Source organism: Pelophylax lessonae (genome assembly GCF_965119305.1).
Source record: "Pelophylax lessonae genome assembly, chromosome: 12".
NCBI classification, from domain to species: domain Eukaryota; kingdom Metazoa; phylum Chordata; class Amphibia; order Anura; family Ranidae; genus Pelophylax; species Pelophylax lessonae.
Window position 1 is genome coordinate 25,314,953 of NC_138779.1, and position 16,566 is coordinate 25,331,518.

Genomic DNA, 16,566 nt, shown 5'->3' on the forward strand with positions numbered 1-16,566 from the left:
TCTCTCTCTCTCTCTCTCTCTCTCTCCTTGTCATTGCATGCTATTATTAAGTCTATGATCTACCAGAACCTTTTCCATTATTGAATATAAAAGTGAAGAAGCCTGGATTGCAGTGCGGACGTCTATGATCCACATGACTGCATTTGTGAAAGCTGCTGTGGAGATTTTAATTAAAACCGCGCAATTAAGCAGGCAGTGCTCTTTCCGTAAAGACACGAGGTGATTAACAAGAATCGGCACCTTACACAACCGGCTCAGACAGGGAACATGGCCAGCTGTCATATGCAGTCTCCGCTTTCTGGATGTCTGTATGAATTCCCAGCATGCATTTCTTCTAGTTACCTGTGACTGTGCTTGGCACTGCTAATCCAGTCTTCACTGGGGAGAACAAAAAATGATTTCCGCCTATTGCTCTTTTCATCTCAGCTGATCATATATCAGAACAGCATGCAGTTTCATTGGAGCAATCCTTACTCTCAAGGTTCTCCATATTATGATATATATATTTATTGGTATTAGGCTGTTCTGCTCTTCTGAATTAAATGGTCTTTTTTTATTATTTTTATTTTAATGGGTGGTAGTAAAATATCGTATTGTGGCCTTAAGATGTACAGTGCATCCTGAAAGTATTCACAGCACTTTTTTCCACATTTTATGTTACAGCCTTATTCCAAAATGGAATAAATTCATTATTTTCCTTAAAATGTGACAAACCATACCCAATAATGACAACATGAAAGAAGTTTGTTTTAAAACTTTGAAAATGTATTAAAAATAAACCAAAAAAAATGCCAGGTACGTAAGTATTCACAGCCTTTGTTCAATACTTTGTTGAAGCACCTTTGGCACCAAATACAGCCTTAAGTCTTTTTGAGTATGATGCTACAAGCTTTGCACACCCATTTGTGGGCAGTTTCTTCCATTCTTCTTTGCAGGACCTCTCGAGCTCCATCAGGTTGGATGGGGAGTGTCGGTGCACAGCCATTTTCAGATCTCTCCAGAGATGTTCAATCAGTTTCAAGTCTGGGCTCTGGCTGGGCCACTCAAGGACATTCACAGAGGTGTCCCGTACCCACTCCTTTGTTGTCTTGGCAGTGTTGTTAGGGTCGTTGTCCTGTTGGAAGATGAACCTTCACCCCAGTCTGAGGTCCAGAGCGCTCTGGAGGTTTTCAACAAGGATGCCTCCTGTACATTGCTGCGTTCATCTTTCCCTCGATCCTGACTAGTCTCCCAGTTCCTGCCACTGAAAAATATCTCCACAGCATGATGCTGCCACCACCATGCTTTACTGTAGGGATAGTATTGGCCAAGTGATGAGCGGTGCCTGGTTTCCTCCAGACATAACACTTGCCATTCAAGCCAAAGAGTTCCATCTTTGTTTTATCAGACCAGAGAATTTTTTTTCTCATGGTCTGAGAGTCCTTCAAGTGCCTTTTGGCAAACTCCAGGCAGGCTGCCATGTGCCTTTTACTAAGGAGTGGCTTCCGTCCAGCCACTCTACCATACAGGCCTGATTGGTGGAGTGCTGCAGAGATAGTTGTTCTTCTTGAAGGTTCTCCTCTCTCCGCAGAGAAACGCTGGAGTTCTGTCAGAGTGACCATTGGGTTCTTGGTCCCCTCCCTGACTAGGGCCCTTCTCCCCCGATCGCTCAGTTTGCCCAGACAGCCTGCTCTAGGAAGAGTTCTGGTGGTTCCAAACTTCTTCTATTTACAGATGATGGAGGTCACTGGGCTCATTGGGACCTTCAATGCTGCAGAAATGTTTCTGTTCCAACTCCCTAGATCTGTGCCTCCATACAATCCTATCTCGGAGGTCTACAGCCAATTTTTCGGGGCTTCATGGCTTGGTTTGTGCTCTGACATGCACGGTTAACCATGGGACCTTATAAAGACAGGTGTGCGCCTTTCCAAATCATGTCCAGTCAACCAAATTTACCACAGGTGGACTCCAATCAAGTTGTAGAAACATCTCAAGGATGATTAGTGGAAACAGGATGTACCTGAGCTCAAGCTTTGAGTGTCATGGCAAAGGCTGTGAATACTTATCTACATGTGATTTTTTTTTTTTTTTATAAATTTTGTAATGATTTCAAACAAACTTCTTTCACATTGTCATTATGGGGTGCATACCTGACTCCCCTCACCGCCCCAGCACTGTCCTGGCTTAAGTACCCCTCCTTCTCTTCCTGGTCTCACAGGAGACACAGGGCTGTGAGGCTACATCGCGGTCATCCAGTTCTGGGAGGGCATGCATCGGTTGTGCTCTGATCCTCATCCGTGCAATCTCTTCAGTGCGGTCTCATTGGTGCCGTCTCTTCAGTGCAGTCTCATTGGTGCCGTCTCTTCAGTGCAGTCTCATTGGTGCCGTCTCTTCAGTGCAGCCTCATTGGTGCCGTCTCTTCAGTGCAGCCTCATTGGTGCCGTCTCTTCAGTGCAGCCTCATTGGTGCCGTCTCTTCAGTGCAGCCTCATTGGTGCCGTCTCTTCAGTGCAGCCTCATTGGTGCCGTCTCTTCAGTGCAGCCTCATTGGTGCCGTCTCTTCAGTGCAGCCTCATTGGTGCCGTCTCTTCAGTGCAGCCTCATTGGTGCCGTCTCTTCAGTGCAGCCTCATTGGTGCCGTCTCTTCAGTGCAGCCTCATTGGTGCCGTCTCTTCAGTGCAGCCTCATTGGTGCCGTCTCTTCAGTGCAGCCTCATTGGTGCCGTCTCTTCAGTGCAGCCTCATTGGTGCCGTCTCTTCAGTGCAGCCTCATTGGTGCCGTCTCTTCAGTGCAGCCTCATTGGTGCCGTCTCTTCAGTGCAGCCTCATTGGTGCCGTCTCTTCAGTGCAGCCTCATTGGTGCCGTCTCTTCAGTGCAGCCTCAATGGTGCCGTCTCTTCAGTGCAGCCTCAATGGTGCCGTCTCTTCAGTGCAGCCTCAATGGTGCCGTCTCTTCAGTGCAGCCTCAATGGTGCCGTCTCTTCAGTGCAGCCTCAATGGTGCCGTCTCTTCAGTGCAGCCTCAATGGTGCCGTCTCTTCAGTGCAGCCTCAATGGTGCCGTCTCATTGGGGCCATCTCTTCAGTGCAGTCTCAGTGCACATCAGTGAAAAAGAAAAGTTAGTTAATTTGCAAAATTTTAAAACCGAAATAGAGGGTTTTTTTTTTTTTTTTTCAAAATCTTTGGTCGTTTTTTTTTTTGTTTGTTTAAACCCAGTGGCAATTAAATGCTAGCAAAAGAAAGCTCTATATGTGTGAAACAAATGATGCAAATGTCATATGGGTACAGCATTGCATTGCGCAATTGTCATTCAAAGTGTGACAGCGCTGAAAGCTGAAAATTGACCTGGTAAGGAAGGGGGTGAAAGTGCTCAATAGGCTAGAGGTTAAAAAAAACTGGCTCCTAAGTTATTTAGCTGGCTCCTAAATTCAAAGCAAAGTCATCAAGTCCTGAAAGAGTGAGTCTTCTAGGTAGAATTTATTTGCATGCAGACTGCTCTCGGTAACACCCACAATGTAATGCTGAACCTTTGTGGTTGAAAGGACTGAAGTCCAGTAAAGTAAAGGGGTGGGTCAGGTTGGGGAAGAAAGAGCTAGCTCATGGGGGCTCAACCTGTGGCCCTCCAGCTGTTGAAGAACTAAAAGTCCCATGAGGTATTGCAAGCTGCTGACAGTTACAAGCATGACTCCCAAAGGCATGATGGGACTTGTAGTTCTGCAACAGCTGGAGGGCCACAGGTTAAGCCCCCAACCTGACCCACCCCTTTGCTTTACTGGACTTCAATTCTTTCAACCACAAAGGTTCAGCATGAGCTAGATGGTGTCCTTCAGCCAGGAAATGAGGTGGGCTCTATCTGATCTGCTACAATTTCTAATGCACACTGCAATGCTCGCAGTGTGCAGTGAAATCAGAGTAAGCAACTTCAGTGCAGGAGAGGAGCTGGTACAACTGTCAAAGAAAAAGCCGGAGTTTAGTTTTAAAACACACAAACGCCCCCATACATGTACAGTGTGATTTCCATGAGCTTTTTCTGACCATAAAACCTGGTGCAAAGAAAATCCCATGGTCCAGTTGTCTGTAGTGACCAATCAGATGACTGCTCCTATTTTCCGATTTGCGCTAGGCGAATGTCTGATAGAATCCAGTTTCTATAAAGGGATACAAACCTGTGTGCTATTCACTATAACTGAACCCCACCGACCTCAGGAGCCACTGCCAGACATCTTGCTGCATCCCTGCCATAGACCTTCGCAGTTTACCAATCTGTAACAGCTTGCTTTAGCTGGGGATGATAAAAATATCCCTGATGGGGGGGGGGGGGGAATCTTTGTTTAAAGAAGAAAAAGCAGACCCTGAATGCGGAGTAGATGACAGCATGCATGTAGGCGGCTTTTCACGTGTAGGAGAAGAATTGTCACTGATCGGTCTACGCATTTTTGTGCATTCTGTAACGCATGAGGTGCTAATTGGCATTCACACATCTGTTACGTCTTGAAGGGCAGCTCCATCCAAAATGACTGTGGCAGGGTTTGCTTTTTTTTGTTTTTTATCCGTCCGGTTGATGATTTTTTTTTTTTTCTTCCCTGGAACCTGGCTGGGTGAAACCCTCTAATCCCCAGGCCATCCTCCAAAAGTCTTCTCCTCACTGTGCGTATCAATGTACTCACACCTGCTTGCTGCCTTTCCTGAGCAAGCTCTGCACTGGTGGTGCCCCGATCCTACAGCTCAATACGCCCTAGGGAGACGGTCCTGGTGCTTGCTGGACTTTCATGGGTGCCCTGCAGCTGCCTTCACAACATTTGAACCTCCCTCTTTCAAGTTCTTGATGATCTTATATTAATGGTTGATTCAGGTGCAATCTTAGTCGCAGCAATATCCTTGCCTGTGAACAGTGGCGGCTGGTGCTCAAAATTTTGGGGGGGGGGGGGGCGCAAAAAGAAAAATGTAATGGGTATTGCTTCGCGTCAAACGCAGTAAAAAAATTGCGTGACTTTGAAGTCATGGTACAGGCATGGCACATGTGATTGTATAGGCATGGCACAGGTCATGGTACAGGAGATGGTATATGCCCCCTTTCAATGCAGAGACCAGCGTGCGTGCCCCCTTTCAATGCAGAGACCAGCGTGCGTGCCCCCTTCAATGCAATGAATATTGTGCTGTGCCCCCTTCAATGCAATGAATATTGTGCTATGCCCCCTTCAATGCAATAAACACTGTGCTGTGCCCCCACAATGCAGAGTTCAGCGTGCATGCCCCCTTCAATGCAACTGTGCTGTGTCCCCTTCAATGCAATGAATACTGTGCTGTGCCCCCACAATGCAGAGTTCAGCGTGCATGCCCCCTTCAATGCAACTGTGCTGTGTCCCCTTCAATGCAATGAATACTGTGCTGTGCCCCCACAATGCAGAGTTCAGCGTGCATGCCCCCTTCAATGCAACTGTGCTGTGCCCCCTTCAATGCAATGAACACTGTTCCGTGCCCCCATCAATGCAGAGTTCAGCGCGCGAGCCCCTTTCAATGCAGAGCGCCACAGCATTGTCCCCAATGATTGCAGAGTGCCCACAGCATTGTCCCCCCAATGATTGCAGAGTGCCCACAGCATTGTCCCCCCAATGATTGCAGAGTGCCCACAGCATTGTCCCCCCAATGATTGCAGAGTGCCCACAGCATTGTCCCCCCAATGATTGCAGAGTGCCCACAGCATTGTCCCCCAATCAATGCATAGACCAGCGTGCGTGCTCCCTTCAACCCAATGCACTTACCTGGCGGCGGCTCGGCTATCGGCGGCGGCGGCTTCTCCCCTCCTCGATCCTTCGTCCTGTTCTGCGGCGGCGGGCAGGTGAGCGGCTTCTCCCTCGTCCTCTTCTGCGGCGGGAAGGTGAGCGGCGGTGACGGTGAGTGACTGACGCACGCACCATTGCGACGTCAGCGATCGGATGTCCTGGATGATGATTGGTCCAGGCTGGAGACTGGACCAATCACAGCCAGGATATCACGAAGGTGGGGGTGGCCAAGCGCTCTTTCCTGGGCGAGCTTGGCGCCTTTCTGGGTCGTAAACCCCACCCCCCCCCCCCCCTTTAGCCACCACATAGGCCGGCGAACCGTTTTTTTTATATAACTTTATTGTTTTTTTTTTTGTCTTTTTTTTTTTTTTTTTCTTTTTTTTAAGGGGGCGGCGCCCTGGCGCCCCCTATGCACGGGCCGCCACTGCCTGTGAACCCCTTTTTTGTGCAAAGCAATGATGACTGCATGTATTTTCTTGCAGGTAACCATGGGTAACAGAGAAAGAACAATGATTTCAAGCACCACCCTCCTTTTTTTTTTTTTTTTTTTTTTAAAGCTTCAAGTCTGTTTTCTAATGGGCCATACACACTATAAGATTTTCTTAAGACTTTTTCCTTTTAGACTTACCAAAACCATATAATATGAGGTCAAACCTAAACACTTTCAATTGGTATGCAATCTGGCAGGCCCCCTTGCACTACATAGAAAAGGTAAATCTGAAGGAAATCGAACCACAAAGGTTGAATAGTGTGTATCCAGCTTTACTCAGCATTAGTGATTTCCAGCCTTGTCCTTGTCAACACTGATACCTGTGTTAATGAGAGAATCACTGATATGTCAGCTGGTCCTCAGGGCTAAAATGCAGTGGAAATGTTGTTGTGTTTTTGATTTGTTTGGGGCACTTAAGTTCATTTTAATGGCAAAGAGGGACTTTGCAATTAATTGCAATTCATCTGCTCACTCTTCATACCATTCTGGAGTGTATGCAAATTGCCATCCTAAAAACTGAGGTAGCAGACTTTGTGGAAATTATTATTTGTGTCATTCTTAAAACCTTTGGCTACGGCTGTTCATGTCTAGCAATAAAAATGGAAGGGGGATGACTTTTTTTCTTCAAGGAACAAGCATTACTCTAAGAGCCGGTTCACACTACCGCGACCAGAAAGTCGCCTCATAAGGGGCGACTTGTTAGCGCGACTTTGATTTAAACGGCTTGTATGATAGACTACTATGTACGACTTTGTATTTGGCCAATCAGAATATGATGTGTTGTGACCTAATTCCCCTTTTCTGTTGTTTTTTTTTTTTTTTTTTTTTACCCTTTTCCTCATTGCCCACCAAAAAAAGTTCTTAAAAATTGTCGTTTTTGATAGACAGACAATTATTGAAAAAATTATTAAAAAAAAAAAAAGAGATTTCTTTGGATTTAGTGTCTGGGGGGTCTAAAATTGTACCTGTGAAGTTTCAGCTCTGTAGCATGTCCAGAACCAGAAAAAAAAGTTAATTTTTCTTTGAATTTTTAGTAGCACAGGGATGGGGCTCCGCTCCTTTCACACCTGGGCGTTTTTGTTTCAGGCGTTTATTGGGCATTTTTTGGGCGTCTTTGGAGGCAGGCATGACATCTGAACTTCTGTATAGGGGTATATATACACACACACACACACACATATATACACACATATTGGTGTGAAAGGAGCGGAACCCCATCCTTGCGCTACTGCAATTATTTCAGTAGCGCAGGGATGGGGTTCCGCTCCTTTCACGTGTGTGTGTATGTATGTATGTATATGTGTGTATGTGTATGTATGTATGTATGTATATATATATATATATATATATAATATGTATATGTGTATATATAATAATGTGTGTGTGTGTGTGTGTGTGTGTGTATATGTATGTATATAGTATGTATGTATGTATGTGTATCCCTATACAGAAGTTCAGATGTCATGCCTGCCTCCAAAGACGCCCAATAAATGCCTGCAACAAAAACGCCCAGGTGTGAAAGGAGCGGAACCCCTCCCTGCGCTACTAAAAATTCTAAGACAAATGATCTTTTTTTCTGGTTTTGGACCATTTCATGGAAAGTCGGATCACAAGTCGCTTCAAATAAGATAAGGATCCGACTTGGAGGCGACTCCCATTGAAGTCTATTGGGACAAGTCAGATACAAGTCGCCTCAAAGTAGTACAGGACCCTTTTCTGAAGTCGGAGCGACTTCAGTAGTGCATATTAAGACGGCACTCATTGATTAACATTGCATTTGTTATGTCAAGTGACTTGGGGCAACTTGAGGGCACACAAGTCGCCTCACAAGTCGCCCTAACAAGTCGCAGCAGTGTGAATGGAGTCTTCAGGGAATCCATCACAAATCCAGGCATTTCAAAACCAGCATATAATGGGGAATAAAATGTAAAATTAGCAGGAGGTCTTCCTATGTGAAGACAAATCTGTAGATCCAGTTAATATCTTGTAACTAAGCATCCAAGGATAGAGACAATTTCAGAAAAAAATAAGTGACACGACTTCTTCAAAAGCCAGTGGGTTGCAAATTGCACAAGCACGATCCACCGCTACATTTTCTTGCTACCAGCTGCCAAGGCCTGGTGGGACTTGTGGTCAATTAGCAGCAGGATTGTAAGTAACACTTGTTTTCTGTGCAGCCTTTGTTTTTTCCCAAAGTCCCTCCTCTCCCCCTAAAAAATAATTTCCTAAAGGATATCCATACATTCAGCATTTACCGGTGTTGATATTTATTTCTTTAGATCTTAAAAAATGTAAACCCTATTCATCAGAAACCCTGAAGCCGGTGACGTATTTGTGGGGGTCGGAGTGTCACCGCAATCAGGCAGCTTTGCTGAAAGTCGCTACGCGGAGCGGCTAATGATTCCTTGCTGCTCTGTGATGTACTGTGCTCATTAGGTATCCAAACATCAACCTGCAGCTTTCTCTGCCCTCAAAGCTTTATCCGTCCAGTTGCCATGGTGACGAGCGTGCAGTCTCCTCGCTCGGCCGGTGACGGATGCTGCTTCCCAGTAGGATTGTGATTGGGGGTAGGATTATTAAATGTTTCTTGGCACAGCCCAGCACCTGCCTATCCCTTTACAGCCTTCATAAGTCAGAGCCCACATAGTTGTTTGTGTTCATCATGTGCGTCGTGATTCTCTGCAGATCATATTATATTATGCCACAGTTTGAGTTCTGATGGTAAGCTTTGATTAACCCTATTCCTCAACCACAAAAAGGAAAAAAAATGACTGCTAGCTTCTACTTAAATTATTCATGGATTCCAAAACTGTTTCTGCTGCAGACAGTAAAAAGTGCAAGGAAGATAAAACCGAGGACTGGATGGATCCATGGATTCCTTCTGCAAAACCAACTTTTGATCCTACCATCTGTGTTTTAATAACAGAGCTTGAGATTAGTCAAAGCATATGAGGCTTTGTTGGGTTATCCCATGCCCATTGCAGCTTCACTTTACTGCTCTTAGTTGACAGGAGGGGAACGTTGCATGCAGTGCTGTATCTTGGCCTAGGCCAACAAGGCCCAGGCCTAGGGCAGCACTTTGCAGGGGTGCAGCAAAAAAGCTCATGGGGCTGCACTGACATGCTGCCCTGATATATTGCACTGATGGCCACTGATGAGGCAGTACTGATAAGCTGCACTGATGGGCACTGATGGGCACTGATATGCTGCCCTGATACAGTATATTGCACAGATGAGGCAGTACTGATAAGCTGCACTGGTGGGCACTGATATGATGCAGTAGTGGGCTGCACTAATGGGCACTGAGAGGCTGCACTGGTGGCCAATGATGAGGCTGCACTTATATGCTGCACTGATGAGGCTGTACTGATGAGCAGTAATGAGGCTGCACCAATGAGCACTGATGGGCACTGATGAAGCTGAACTGATGAGGCTGCACTGATGGGCACTGATAGACTGTAGTTGTGGTCTGTGGTTTACAGATGACAGGGCAGGTCATAGACAGGAAAGGGTGTGGCCTTTATAGGAAGGGGTGGGTCGTATTTAAATTAGGGGTGCCCAAGTTTAGTCAGGCCTAGGGCAGCACAAAACCTAAATACACCACTGGTTGCATGGTCTACCCATGCTGTAGCCCATCCTATACAAAGACAGCCATGTTGTGCTTTCGGAGATGCCTTCTGCATAGCAGTGCTGTTAAACGAGCAGTTATGCACTTCCATGTCTGGCCATTCTACTCTGACCACTGAGGTGTTTTACAGTCACAGAATTGCTGCCTACGGGATGTTTCCTGTAAGCTCTAGACTAGAGGCCGTAGCATCTGAGAAAACCCAGAAGGCCAGAAACTTGGAAAAGTCGGTCGGTCCCTTGAATCGTTCCTCTGGCAGTCATTCAAATTATGTACACTGCTCAAAAAAAATTAAAGGAACGCTTTGAAAACGTATCAGATCTCAATGGGGAAAAATCTCATGCTGGGTATCTATACTGATATGGACTGGGTAATGTCGAAAGGAAGCCACATTGTTTAATGGAAATGAAAATGATCAACCTAAGGAGGGCTGAATTCAAAGACACCCCAAAAATCAACGTGAAAAAATGATGCAGCAGGCTAGTCCATTTTGTTGAAATGTCATTGCAGCAACTCAAAAGGGTACTCTGTTTGTATGGCCCCCACGTGCTAGTATGCATGCCTGACAACGTCGGGGCATGCCCCTTTGAAGATGACAGATGGTGTCCTTGGGTATTTCCTCCCCAGATCTGGATCAGGGCATCACTGAGCTCCTGAACAGACTGAGGTGCAACCTGATGGTGTCAGATGGACGAAAACATAATGGCCCAGTGGTGTTCAATGGGATTTAGGTCAGGAGCACGGGGAGCATTCGGTTGTATCAATTTCTTTATCCTCCAGGAACTGGCTGCATACTCTCACCAAATGAGGCTGGGCATTGTCGTGCACCAGGGGTATCCCAGGACCCACTGCACCAGCGTAGGGTCTGACCATGGGTCCAAAGAATTCATCCCAATACCTAATTGCAGTCAGGGTGCCATTGTCTAGCCTGTAGAGGTCTTTGCATCCCTCCATGGATATGCCTCCCCAGACCATCACTGACCCACTACCACACTGGTCATGCTGAACAATGTTACAGGCAGCATAACCTTCTCCAGACCGTTTCACGGCTGTCACGTGCTCAGGGTGAACCTGCTCTTACCTGTGAAAAGTACAGGGCTCCAGTGGCGGACCTGCCAACTTTGGTATTCAATGACAAATGCCAATCAAGCTCCACAGTGCGGGGCAATGAGCACGGGGCCCACTAGAGGACGTTGGTCCCTCAGGCCACCCTCGGGAAGTCAGTTTCTGATTGTTTGGTCAGACGTTCACACCAGTGGTCTGCTGGAAGTCATTTTGTAGGGCTCCGGCAGCGCTCATTCTGTTCCTTCTTGCACAAAGGAGCAGATATCGGTCCTGCTGATGGGTTAAGGCCCCTCTCTGGCCCTGTACAGTTCTCCCAGTGTAACTGCCTGTCTCCTGGAATCTCCTGGATGCTCTTGAGACTGTGGTGGGAGACACAGCAAACCTTCTGGCAATGACATGTAATCATGCGCCACCCTGGAGGAGTTGGAATGCCTGTGCAACCTCTATAGGGTCCAGGTATCGCCTCAGGCTACCAGTAGTGACAGTGACCCTAGCCAAATGCAAAGCTAGTGAAAAACAGTCAGAAAACATGAGTAGGGGGAAAAAAATTCAGTGGCCTCCACCTGTAAAACCATTCTGTTTTTTGGAGGTCGTCTCATTGTTGCTCAACTAGTCCCCTGTTAATTTCATTAACACCAAAGCAGCTGAAACTAATTAGCAACTCCCTCTGCAACTTAACTGACCAGATCAATATCTCAGGAGTTTAATTGACTTTATGCTATACTCTGATTAAAAAAGTGTACCTTATTTTTTTGAGCAGTGTATTTTAATGTTTGGCGGATGTTGACTCTTGACCATGTTTACTTGATTTTTGAATTGAGTTGCAATTCAGTGTTGGACAATGAAACTTATATTAAATGCCAACTCACATAATGTTTGTTCCCTTTATCACCTCTCCATGAATGTTCCCTATAATACTTTTTAACCCTTTGATGAATGTTCCCCGTAGACAAATATTTCCCACAGTAGTTTCTCACCCCTCAAAGAATATTTCCTCATACTTTTTCACCTCTTGATGAATATTCTCCATAGCACTTTTTCACTCCTACATGATTTTCACCTCTTGATGAATGTTCCCTGAAGTACTTTCTCCCTCCTTGATGAATGTTCCCTGCAGTACTTTCTCACTCCTTGATGAATGTTCCCTACAGTACTTTCTCCCTCCTTGATGAATGTTCCCTGCAGTACTTTCTCACTCTTTGATGAATGTTCCCTGTAGTACTTTCTCACTCTTTGATGAATGTTCCCTGCAGTACTTTCTCCCTCCTTGATGAATGTTCCCTGCAGTACTTTCTCCCTCCTTGATGAATGTTCCCTGTAGTACTTTCTCCCTCCTTGATGAATGTTCCCTGTAGTACTTTCTCCCTCCTTGATGAATGTTCCCTGCAGTACTTTCTCCCTCCTTGATTAATGTTCCCTGTAGTACTTTCTCCCTCCTTGATTAATGTTCCCTGTAGTACTTTCTCCCTCCTTGATGAATGTTCCCTGCAGTACTTTCTCCCTCCTTGATGAATGTTCCCTGTAGTACTTTCTCCCTCCTTGATGAATGTTCCCTGTAGTACTTTCTCCCTCCTTGATTAATGTTCCCTGTAGTACTTTCTCCCTCCTTGATGAATGTTCCCTGCAGTACTTTCTCCCTCCTTAATGAATGTTCCCTGTAGTACTTTCTCCCTCCTTGATGAATGTTCCCTGCAGTACTTTCTCCCTCCTTGATGAATGTTCCCTGCAGTACTTTCTCCCTCCTTAATGAATGTTCCCTGCAGTACTTTCTCCCTCCTTAATGAATGTTCCCTGCAGTACTTTCTCCCTCCTTGATGAATGTTCCCTGTAGTACTTTCTCCCTCCTTGATGAATGTTATCTGTAATACTGTCTCACTCTTTCATGAATGTTCCCCATAGCACTTTCTCAACACTCGATGAATGTTCCCCATAGCACTTTCTCAACACTCGATGAATGTTCCCCATAGCACTTTCTCAACACTCGATGAATGTTCCCCATAGCACTTTCTCAACACTCGATGAATGTTCCCCATAGTACATTCTCACCCCTTGATGAATGTTCCCCACAGTACATTCTCAACTCTTGATAAATGTTTTCCTGTAGTACTTTTTCACATCGAGATGAATATTCTCAATTGTACTTTTTCACCCCTTGATGAATGTTCCCTGTAGAACTTCTTGTTAAGATTTCCTCATAGCACTTTCTCACCTCTTGATGAATGTTTCCCGTAGTACTCTTTCACCCGTCAATGAATGTTCCCCATAGCACTTTCTCACCCCTTGATGAATGTTTCCCGTAGTACTCTTTCACCCCTTGATGAATTATTCCCTTTAGTATGTTCTCACCCTGTAATTATTGTTCCCCATAGTACTTTCTCACCCCTCAATGAATGTTCCCCATAGCATTTTCTCACCCCTTCATGAATGATCCCAGTAAAACTTTTAGTTCTCGATGAATGTTTCCTGTAGTACTTTTTCACCTTGCACTGAATATTCTTCATAGCACTTTTTTTCACCCCTTGATGAATGTTCCCTGAAGCACTTTAACTTCTCAATGAATATTTCCCATAGTATGTTCTCAGCTCTTGATGAATGTTCCCTGTAGTACTTTAACTCTCATTGAATGTTCCCCATAGTACTTTCTCGCCTCTCAATGAATATTTTTCACCTCCTGATGAATATTCCCCCTAGTAATTTTTCACCCCCTTGATCAATGTTGCCCTGTAGCATTTTCTCACCCCGTGATGAATATTCTCCCGTAGTATTTTCTCCACGGAAAGTTCCCCACTGTACTTTTTTTTTTTTTTCCTGTAAAACACCCCCCTTGTATGTATTTCAGTTATGCCCCCCTTGTATGTATTTCAGTTATGTATTTAGTGGAGTGCCTGGAGTTCAGCTTTAGACACGTAAACCTTAGAGATCAATAACTTACTAGGATATCTCCAGCCTGTAATGGATATTTGGAATCCTCATCTCTGTTTTAGCTTATAGGTTGGCTTCCTTCATTGTGTAAAAATTACATGTAGATTATTTTGAATTCCTTTAGAGTCTTCTCTACTTATCCCTTTTCCTCCTTTCATCTTACAGGTGCTGAGGATGTGGTCATGGCATTCTCCAGATCAGAGGCAGAAGACCGAAGGCAGTAACGACACAGCCGCCATATTTTTCTTCCAAGAGCACAGATGGGCAAACCAGAGACACCATTGAATCTTTTGGGGCAGGCTGCCATGAATCTGGATTGCTCTTTGCCCTCCCCCCTTGTTTTTATGACCTCTTCAAGTTTCCTAAAATATTTTTCTTGGTATTCTCCATTGTACAGACTCTCATCTTTAACCGCCAGTGTCTGTTCCCACCAACCAAACGTCAGGAGAGGCCCGAGGCATCATGGGAAACGGAACGGCTTGCCACCGCAAGAGCAAACTCCTCTCAGCAGAGGTTCGGTCGATATTGCCGAAGCCTTTATCTCCATGATTTATTATTTCCTCAATAACATTTTATTTTTACTTTGACGCTCCCGTTCCTGGATAGCAATGTTTTCCTACACCTTGCTACTAATACCGTTTTTCAATGTGGTGTACAATCCGGAGAGAGTGTAACTTGGCCATGGGATGGCTGCTTGTGGCTTCTGTGCTCACCGTCACATATTTTCATAATGACTTTTAGATTTGTTTTGTAATTTTTTTTTTTTTGTTAACATTGGCGCTTTTGGCTGTTACGACACTGTTTTCCTGACTTGAAAAAAAAAAAAGTGAGTGAGCTTTCTGCAGTATTTATTACAAGTGTGAGGAAAGCGTAGACTTCTCTCCTTGTTATCACTCTTTTTGAAGCATGTGAGTTTTAACGTTTTAAATTTTTTTTTTTTTATGTGTTTTTTTTTTTTTTTTTTTTTAAAGAAGCCCTAGGAAATCGTGGCACTGAGACAGCCGCGAAATTGCACCGTTTGGGACTCTGAGACTATGGATGAAAGAATGCATAGTGCTGTCTTTACTGTGTTTTTCGTATTGGTGTGACCAGAATTTTTTTTTTTATATTTTCTTTTCCCCTCTGCGTTCTCTGTGCCATTAACAGAAGTGGTTCTCAAGCCTGTCCTTGGAGTGGAAAAATATCCTGAAGCTTGTGGAGCAGCCTCTTTTGTGACTTGGACCAAAAGCTTACTGTAACGGTTTATCGGGGATGATCGTACCCCACGGAGGCATCGGGGCACAAAGCATTTTGTGCCTCGGTAATGTTGCGTGTAACATTGTAAACTGAGAAGTTTAAAATTAGGCTAGCCCTAGAGACGGTTCACAAATTGGCCAATAAATGAGTAGTATGTTAAGGCCTTTTAATACAGGCATCGGTCAGATGTCTTGATAGACCTCCATTACTCTGCTGCAAACAAAAGTCGATAAAGAGTTTCATTGGGGCGAAGCAATGGCTTTGTTTCAGTTGAGTAAACTGAACGCACACTGAAGCTTTTCGGTTCGGTTCACACTGCTGCGACCTCATTGTCATGCGATTTCTAGTGTGACTTTCATGTGACTTAAAGTAGAAGTACAGCCAAAGTTCGCTTGGGTGTACTTCTCCTGTGGATCACAGGTGTGCAGTTCATTGTGCACTCCTGTGACCTGTTTTCAGCAGACAGCGGGCTGAAGCCTGCTGTTGGCTGATGTCACAGCGCCAGTCAAGGCTCAGGCAAGATTGTGGCAGTGCGGGATCTGCCCACAGGTCTGGACGGGCACTCGGCTCAGCCTCTCAGAGAGCCTGGCCACTGCCACAGCCCAGCGCTGCAGTGGCGTGGGGGCAGAGCAGACAGCGATGACTGTCTTCTCTGAGAACCGAGCGATCGGCTGTGTTTGATCGCTCCATTCTCAGTCTTGGAGTTGGCAGGGGACTGATGCAGAATCCACCTAGGTAAGTATGATTCTGGAAAAAAAAAAACATCTTTTAATGTGATACTAAACACCCACTGTTTAATTTACATTGTCCCTTCTATTTCTGTATATGGATGATGGCACTGTAATTATTTTATTAAAAAAACAAAAACATCTAAGTATATAGTTTGTGAGGCTGAAAAGACACCAGTCCATCCAGACCAACCTTTTTTCCTAATCAAAATACAGCTGTCACATGACCCAGCTCTCTCCCAGCCTGTCTGCAGGGTCTTCTACTGCTGGTCACATGCTAAAAATAAAAAATAAAAAAACAGCCTTTGGAATACAGAGTAAAAGTAAATAATATCAATTAACTGTTTTAAACGGTCACACAAATATATATTTGAAATCAAATCTCTTATTATTTTGTGGAAATACCATGGTGTAGGCAGATTTCTGCCAGTCACAGGCTGTGTCGTGCCCCTCCAGCCTGTGTCTTAGAATAGGAGGGAGGAGAATCCTCCATTAATCTACATGTAATATCCCGCCCCCATTGTGTTTAGCTATTTAGTGGGCATGGAGGAGGGAGTAGTCAAAAGCACACTGTGGGTGTCCAATGTGGATCCAAAGCTTTATTCAGCGATCATATTGTTATAGCAAAAGCAACGTTTCAGAGCCTCGCAAGACCCCTTCATCAGGCATGTCACAAAATGTTACAACCAAGAAACTGTAAATAACCGTAGTTATTGGTAGTGGGGGTTTATAAAGCTTCCC

General features: G+C 45.0%; 1 protein-coding gene across 1 annotated transcript in view; it reads left to right on the plus strand.

The window, feature by feature from the left end:
* CTNNBIP1 (catenin beta interacting protein 1) overlaps positions 1-14,819 on the plus strand; it is a 56,892-nt gene extending 42,073 nt beyond the window's left edge. The window contains exon 5 of the mRNA XM_082274389.1: positions 14,027-14,819. Within this exon, the coding sequence (XP_082130515.1) occupies positions 14,027-14,085 (59 nt within the window). The 3' untranslated portion in view covers positions 14,086-14,819. The remainder of the gene's footprint in view (positions 1-14,026) is intronic.
* Positions 14,820-16,566: the final 1,747 nt, after the last annotated feature.